Source organism: Cottoperca gobio, chromosome 24, assembly GCF_900634415.1.
Source record: "Cottoperca gobio chromosome 24, fCotGob3.1, whole genome shotgun sequence".
Lineage (NCBI taxonomy): Eukaryota > Metazoa > Chordata > Actinopteri > Perciformes > Bovichtidae > Cottoperca > Cottoperca gobio.
Window position 1 is genome coordinate 14363379 of NC_041378.1, and position 8813 is coordinate 14372191.

An 8813-nucleotide genomic window follows, 5' to 3' on the forward strand; every position below is an offset into this window, starting at 1 on the left:
CACCGTGGGCGCAAGTATTTCACTAGACTGAAGACCACCTACGTGGTGTAGTTGAAGATCTCGACGCTGTCACGCTACAAACTAGAAAACATCTTGGCTGTCCCACGGTTGGCTGCAGCTACGGGTCGGTAGTGGTCGGTGAATGCATGGTTTCTACCGATACAGCCCGACTTGTAGCCGCAAATAGGGTAACATTGGCTTTCGAAACGGCTTTTTAGATTGCATGTTTCAGAGCACATTTTTGAAGTAGTACAACCATGGGCGTGGACGTCGAGACAATATCTCCCGGTGATGGTAAGTTGAATTTTCTGCTTGTGTGTGCTTTGATGCGGGGGTGGTGCTGGTGTCGAGGCTCGGTCGTTCCCCGGATTGTCGTTGAAGTCTGTTACAATTTTAACATAATATACATAAAATGTCAATTTCAATGTTTTAGTTGGTAGGCTACAGCAATGTATGTGTTAAATAGCTAGCAACTAACGAATTAACTAACAATAACGTAGTATTCGGGATATAACTAGGGGTTTGTATGCCATTTATTCACTGTTATTCATAACCACTGACGCCTGCACGGCATCTTTCTAAAACTGTCCTTAACGTTACTGTTACTGTTAAACGAGTTAACTCTGACAAGCTTATCTGCAAGTAATTTAGGGTAACTGAGATTTGGCAGACAGGATAAAGGTATGATCAGGTGGTAGACCTGATCAAGGCTTATTTATCTATGTCAAACGCACAAATAACACAGTTAGAGGCATTTCATAGCTCCCTTGCACTGGAAAAATAAGCCTCCAGTCTAAAGTTTCAAAATGAGGATGAGACTAATAACAGATGCATATCTTACTTCGACATGTCTGAAGGCATAAAGAGAGAATGGCATTCCTGCTAGGGACACCTCACCAGACTTAACCCAGTCTGGAATCCTCTGAGGTGTACAAACACAATAACAATTGTTTTTTCTCTTCTCAACAGGAAGAACATTTCCAAAGAAGGGCCAGACATGTGTTGTTCATTACATAGGTAACTGACCCTTTCTTTGCTTTTGGCAATGATGGAACTAGACATCTTTTCTGTCTCCTTGTTGAGAGAGGAAATTGTGAGTGTGTGTGTGTGTGTGTGTGTGTGTGTGTGTGTGTGTGTGTGTGTGTGTGTGTGTGTGTGTGTGTGTGTGTGTGTGTGTGTGTGCGTGCGTGCGTGTGACTGTGACTAAATCCGGAGCACGGCACAGCTCAGTTTGCAGCCCAGCTCTCACAGTGTTCACAGTGTACACAGTCTGAGAAACATGTATGCACCTGTGTGTCGCTGTGTGTTTCAAAGGTAAGGTGGTGCAGACACCACACTCAGAAAATATTATTTTTGTTTTGTAGGATAAATTTGGTGTCTCATTGTGTCAATATAATTTTAGAGACTGTTGGAACTTGCACCATGCACATAGAATACACATGTGCACACACGCAGACACACACACACACACACACACACACACGTGTCAGATTTCCCAATTGTAAGGCGGGGCAGTAAGACGCTGAGATGCCTCCTTCTGTGCCTCGGGGTTGGCAGTCCAGACAACTAGGTCAGACAGAAAGAAAACAAAACCTCATTCACAGTCATCAGTCTGTAGCAGTGTTATTATTACATGGCTATAAAATTATTGTGCGCAATAGGTTTGATTGTTTGTTGGAGTTGTTGTATTGAATGTGTGTGCAGGCATGTATTAGTGTGTAGACAATTCTTGCTTGTGCCTGATGCTGGGGATTTCCCATCCATTATTGAAATGGGTTCACGTGGATGTCTTAATCTGTTAGGATAGTTGTTATTTGGCACGTGTGCGTGTGTGTGTGTGTGTGTGTGTGCGTGTGTGTGTGTGTGTGTGTGCTAATAGTCACGCCAACTCTGGATAACAAGGGTTGAGTTGTTGACTATTTGGGACATTGGAAAAAATAACAGTTTGGTAGTCACTTGCTCTTTGCCTGGTGGGGCTGCTTCCCCTGATCACCTCCCTGAATGGAACAAAAGTGTCCGCAGTGTCCTCCAGGACTTTTTGTTTTCCTTCTTGACTCACAGGATTTAGCCATCAGCTCCTAGTATCATGGCAGCAATGGCACGCACGCACTGTAAATGTGTTATTGTATCACCTGGGAAAATGTGATCGCAGTGGGTGGATTGTAAATAATGTACCGGTATTTACAGGTAGAGCCGTGAGAAAATAGGACCTTGGTGTTGAACACAGGCCGGGAGATTAGCAGAATAATGTGGTTTGCTTAGAGAAAGCATTTATATGTGAGAGTGTATGCACCTGCAAGTAAGAGACACATCATATAATGTTACTTTAAAGAGGTATTTCTCATGTTATTTTGATTTCATCCACATTTGTAGTTGTGTGTACAGAGAAAAAGTTATCCTACAACACAGATGAAACTTTCTATTTTGGTTAATCCCTATTAATTGGTATGGTCAGCCAGTGAGGGTTAGTTATCCAGGAATTTATATGGAAGCTAAACTAATTAGGATTTAAGATTACATACTTACTTTTCAGGTCAGTAGGCTGCAGCAAAGACACGAACACACATTTGTTTTATTTTAAAGCTCAAATACAAGATTAGTTTAAGATCTGATAAAGCTAATAGAGGTTAGCTGTTGATCTGGGACATACGCGTGTCCAAATCAACCAGCTGGCTGCTCGTGCAAAACCACAGACTGCACCCTGCACTGCACGGGTGTTAGTTTCCCATATAGCAGAGCTAAGAGAAACGGTACGGGTAGGGAGAGAGTGATTCCCCAACACATAATGGTATTACAAACCACTCTGTTTCCAGCATCTAACATTAGGGAGCTTCACTCTCACACACTCTCTTACACTCGCTCACTGCTATACCTTTTTGATCCACACTTTCACCTTTGGGATTTTAAACATTCAGACACACACTTGGCAGAGCACACTGAGACACACAGATATGTGTGCCCCCCCCTCCCCCCCATCTGGCTGTGGTGAGAGTTGCCCAAATTAGCAGAGTGCTCATTGCCACGAGGCAGGTAAGGACTCCGGCTTGGACAAAAAATAATTGTAAAAGCTGCTCACTCTTTCACACACATTCTTGTTTCTGTCACGCCCGACTGACTGCCAGTCTGTTCACAGAGCAGCAGCTCTATCAGCAGCACATCTTACAGCAGTGTTGCACAGACAAGCTGTCTGGTGTGGGTCAAAGTGGCCTGAGATGTGTTCTCATCTGTTTGACTCTTGGATTATCTTTCACTGGCCTTGCTTTGCCTTCACACATGTACACACTGAGCTGCACAGTCCAGTTACAAATGTCTATGACTAGTCAAAAGATTGAAGAGCTAATGGTCAATGAGCTGATTCAAAGGCAGATCATAGATTCCAGAAGCTGTCAGGGGTTTAGAGGCTTCCGTTCCCTGTTTGTGCGCCAGGCTGATCCTGCCATCACAAGCTCATTTCTCTAACTGAAGGAAGAAAATGGAAGCGGATCTGATATCAGTCAATATGAAGAAAACTTCAGCAGCCTGTGGGTTTCCGTGATTGATGAAGTTTGGCACTCGGCTACCACGATAAAGAGCCATGTGGCTCTGCACTGACGAGACACATGAGCTTTAGGAGCAACAGGCTTACTGGATATGATGTCATGCCTAAATGTGGACGTCCTTCCTTACCATGTTTGAGCTCCAGACTTCACCACAAAACATGCTGAGACCTAACGACCTTCGGTGTGTGACACAGAAATAGATAGAGAGTGACAGACGAGGTTGTATGTCAGGAGATGCCAAACTCGCCTTCCAAGGGAGCATGTTGTGATTTAAATGCTGTGGGAAGTGTTCAATCCCAACAATGTCGAGTTAGGGAAAGTTCATACCGATTCTTATATTAGGACAAAAAAACCAAAATCAGATTAAACTTTTGCTGTATGACGGCCTCCTGGTGTCCTGGTGGGGGAACACCACATCATTCAATATGGACTTGTCTTTGTGTTTGACCTTTACCAGCTTGTATTCTGATAGAGAGTAGGCGCAATATCTTCTTGCAGTGCCCCTACAGAAAAGATGGGACAGGGATACTAGGAGAATGTGACAGCGGGGTTATAGTACATGGATAATTATCCTCTGAAGAACCAGGACACCGCATATCTTTTTTCAGAATCCACTCTTGTTTGACATGCATTATGGTGGGATTAGAGTAAGTTTCAAGCCACTGCTGAGTATCATTTTCTGTGCTGCAGCAGTGAATTTGCTGTTTATTGTCTTTGAGGAAAATACTCCAAATAAAGCACCACCTGATACATTAATGAAGCACGAGCAAAATTGTATTATTTCCATTAAGACGTGCGTGCTTGCGGATGTAAAACGCAGCAACACATTTAAGTTCGTCGTAGACAGATAGCTTACATCCACATCCACATCCACACTTGGGCCGAGGGGGGTTGTTGTGCTGGCAGCCGTCCTAGACGTGGGGTGAGACAGGATACAGTAAACTTGAGTATAAATAACCCCACCCCTGTGCGCCACAGATCTTTGCAGATCCAGCCTGAGCACTACCAAGTGAAAGCCTTTCATGAGTAGAGTCTGGGAGGCAGCCCCAGGAAGGGACGGGCCCTGCTTTATTTTTGCAGAAACTGCACCAATGTTTAGCTTTCGAAAGAGTGATAACGGAGGACTTATACACGTGGAACCCCTACTACATGCGTATAAAATTGAGATGCATATTTAACTGTAGCTACAATAACATGTAGGGCGGCCTAAAGTGCCATGTAGTTTGCCGTTATGGGCAGGTGCCGCACAGTGATTTCACATAGCTAGTTCACATGGGTAAAAGTATCATCAATGTTGTGTAAATTAAATCTTTAATTTCTTTTAATGAATAGGCCGATTTATCTTGGCTAATAATATGTTGGATTCACATTATTGTAATGTTTATTTTCAGGCATATTATAATATCTTTGAGAGAAAAACAACTTTCAAAACATTATCCAAAAATGATTTGACTGAACCTCCTTAGGGGTCACGGGCCACCTGTTGAAGACCCTTGCATTGCACCATGCATTACCATGCTGTAACTCTCTTCAGAGCAATGCTGCTGTGTATTTGTTTCCACAGGAAACAATGAGCAGGTGTTTTTTTTTCTCCATTGTTTTGCGTCTTTCTCTCTCTCAAACTGGTTTTAGCCAGTTGTCACTGTGTACCACGGTCCCTGTTGCTGTTAACCCCTCTGCTGGCCGCTTCTGCCTCCTCCAATACAACTGGAGTTGTTACTGCAGCTGCTCCTTTTATCGTGGACATGGAGGAGGTTTCATTAATAGTGTAACGTTTTCGTGCTTTAACACGAGCAGTCTCCGAACAGACAGCTAAACCAACCAGTAAGACTAATTAGTGCAACTGCCAGGATACGATCCCTCACTGGCTTCCCACATGTGAACATTGCCAATAAGTGTTTCCTTGCAAGTGGCAGCCTCCACTACCAGAAACTGAACCCGCTTTTCTGCAGTTGGCACAAGAAGGTTTTGCCTCTCTGCTATTCGAATGCTCTCTAGCAGGTGGTATTTTCCTTGCTGTGTGCACTTGGTGACTCTATGATTGGATCAAGCCCACCGCGCTGATGTCTGGGCGACTGTTTCTTGGAAATCATGGATCTGCTAAGTGTAGGGGGAATGAAAGGGGAGAAGCAGTACAGTACCAAATTCATATGACTAGATGACTTCAGTTAACGCACAACTTTAAATGCCAAGTATTCACACTTCTTGAATAACGACAGAGAAAGATAAATCAAAGGACCATCACAGAGCAAACTCCAAAATAAAAGTGGATGTTGTGGAAGGTTTTTGCATGACGCCACTTTGACTCCTGTTGCATGACAGTGAATCTTTTATACTAGGGGTGGGCAATACTGATATAATCTTCAATCATGTAGATCATATATTTATACAGCATAATGCAGTACATTTTCTGGAAACTCAAATAAGAAGCATTTGGTAGATTGTCTAATGCAGGGAGTACCACATACCTGACCATCAGATTAATGCTATAAAATCCAATGTTGCCATAAAAAACACATTAAAAAAATATTTGCATCATTGCCTACAACAGACTAATATAACCTAGATTCATTCATTCATTTCCCACACTGACTTGTCTAGCACTGACATTTATATATGACGTTATTACACGTTATATATGTATTTGGCTCCTTTTTAATTATGTATTTCTCCCAGGCAGCTACGTATAATGTAGGATATTGACACGGTTAAACTATTACATATTGGTCTTTTTATGTAGATAGAATCTAATTATGTGACAAACATTAGCCAAATTCATGCTCATTATTTTGGTTTGTTGGTGCCTTTTGTATCACATAAGTTGTAACATTTAAATCTTGCTTCCCGTGGCAACAGTGGAGTAAGCTTTCACCAAACATAAAAAAATTCCCTCCTCAACAAGTGCTGCACCTCAGCTAAAATTCTCTGAATACTGTTCGCTTACAGCTGGAGATTGCTTGTTCCACACAGATACGTTGTGCACAGAAAATGATAAACTTGTCTTGTTGACTTGTTCCCTTTGACGTCGAAAGGGTCAGACGGTTCACTTGAGGTATCAGAGTAAGACAGCATTGCTTCAAATGGCAGCTTGGATTTCGTCTAGGGAGAGTAGACAGGGGAAGTCAAGGAGGGCCTGCTAACATGCCTGATGAAGTGGTGTACTCGTGCCTTTAGCAGTGTGTAATGGCTCCAATGTTACTATCATGTCTGAACAAACGGTCGGTCAGTGTTCTGAAGGAGCGCAGTCCTGCGCCGCTCTGCCTTTGTTACCCTTTTCTCCCCGTGGTCTAAATACAGGCAAGCAATGGCCTAGTTAACTTTAAAAATAATCCACTAAACCAGGCCAATGCTTCCTGATTCACATTCCCTTTGTTCATTTGCGTAATTGAAACAGTCCCAAGATCCTGATAAGAAGCCCCGCCAGAATAATTCCTCAGACTGGAGCCAGAATGTCTTAATTTCTTTAATCTTAAAATGCCTCTTTCCAAAACATCAGCGACTGAGGAAAGGGCCGTGCATTAACCTGCGTCACACTGTGATAAGAGACTAGAATGAATTAAGGTTAGGCACAGTATTATTAGTCATAAGAGCATTTAACTCTGCAGATGTGAAAATAAGTGTGTGCTTGATTTTTATTTTGCATCAGATGACCAAGATTGGTAGTTTCTTAACCAGATGCTTCACTACTCTCTTTTTGTAGGTATGCTGCAGAATGGGAAGAAGTTTGACTCCTCCCGAGACAGGAACAAGCCCTTTAAGTTCAAGATTGGACGGATGGAGGTCATTAAGGGCTGGGAGGAAGGGGTAGCACAGGTAAGAGGGGACAAACTTTACCTAGCTGCATTAAGTGGCTCATTACCACTATTACTTACAATACACGTGTCAGTTTAAAGGGATCATACCAACCAGTTGGTTACTGCTCTTAGTCTTATTAAACTTGTAATGTTCTTTAATAGTAAAGTAAAGGAGACATCTGAGACTGAAGAGTCAGCAAGAATCTGTTTAGCAGCAGTGTTTTTAAAGTGATACTCCTCCCAAAACGGCAAAACGACATACCTTTTACACCACCTTTGAGGGGCATTGCATGGTATGGGCTTTGGTTTGAGTATCACTTTAATGTAAGAATCTACCGGACTTGATCCTATTCACAATATCAGTGTTTCCTTCTTTATTGTTGGTCATCTGGGTTAAAATGTTTAGTGAATTTGTAACTAAAACCGTAAATGTTTGGCTATCAAGTTTCAAATCTTGGACGTAGGATTTCCTGAGGAACTCTGAACATACTATCACCAACAAAACAAAATTGTGCTTGAAATGGCATAGCCATTTAGAAAACCAAATAAAGACAGTGTTGGCTATGATCTACTTCTTTTCTTAAGCAAATTTGATGTCGCTTAAAAAGTTTGATGTTGCTTAAAACAGCATCAGCAGCATACTGATCGTGTTTCCCTTTTCTCCAATGCTTCAGATGAGCCTGGGCCAGAGGGCAAAAATCACCTGCACACCAGATATGGCTTATGGAACAACAGGCCACCCAGGGGTCATCCCCCCGAACGCCACACTTATATTCGATGTGGAACTGCTCAAGCTGGAGTGATGCCCGAGGTTAAATACGAAGGTTGAAGCTTAATGAGGCTGCGTTCTCCACAACCTGTTTCCACAGGGAGACCATACTCTGCTGCTGCCTCCCACCATCCACCTACTCTTCTTTAAATTCTGAAGCCTTTAGTTTAATATGTATATGTATCTACTGCTGCCTTGTTGTTAACATCTCTTCATAATAGATCTTGCAATAAAATAAATTCACATCATGCAAGACTTTTACTCTACGGTTTGGTTTCTGTTTGTTTGTCAGATATGCTATTTTGTTTAATTTCATTTAAAGTTGTACATTTTTTTTGAACCATTAGGAAATCAGTCATCGTACTACATTGCAATCAAAACATATACTGCCTTACAGTTTCAACAACAGAGGAAGGGTACATAATGTTGAAAGTACATAACTTCTGCTCTGTATCTTGACTGGGCATTATATACCACTGTCTGCATAGCCACTTTGATAAAGGTTTGTCCTGCTGAATGCTCTGAATGATGTTGCTATGTGTAGTATATTTTATATCCCTCATAAACATTTACTGCAAGTACACCCTATCCAATCTAATCCAGTCCAATACTGTGCAGAACTCTATGAGATCCGTTGCTATTATGACAGTTTATCGACCAACTCTTGAATAAAAATGGCATGTATTGTGTTGAGAAGTCTGTGTCCTGTGT

The 8813-nt window shown here is 42.2% G+C and overlaps 1 protein-coding gene across 1 annotated transcript; it reads left to right on the plus strand.

Moving 5' to 3' along the window:
- The first annotated feature begins 72 nt into the window (after positions 1-72).
- fkbp1b (FKBP prolyl isomerase 1B) lies at positions 73-8798 on the plus strand. Its single transcript, XM_029425193.1, has 4 exons — positions 73-294; positions 970-1017; positions 7240-7352; positions 8008-8798. Exons 1-4 carry the CDS (start codon positions 258-260, stop codon positions 8134-8136), a joined length of 327 nt encoding a protein of 108 aa, XP_029281053.1. The 5' UTR covers positions 73-257; the 3' UTR covers positions 8137-8798.
- The last annotated feature ends 15 nt before the right edge of the window (positions 8799-8813 follow it).

Excerpts from the sequence above, each read along its gene's own strand:
- fkbp1b (XM_029425193.1), top strand. The coding sequence starts at position 258 with ATGGGCGTGGACGTCGAGACAATATCTCCCGGTGATG. Across the intron at positions 1,018-7,239 it reads ATGTGTTGTTCATTACATAG|GTATGCTGCAGAATGGGAAG; the intron begins GTAACTGACCCT and ends CTCTTTTTGTAG. Across the intron at positions 7,353-8,007 it reads GGGAGGAAGGGGTAGCACAG|ATGAGCCTGGGCCAGAGGGC; the intron begins GTAAGAGGGGAC and ends CCAATGCTTCAG.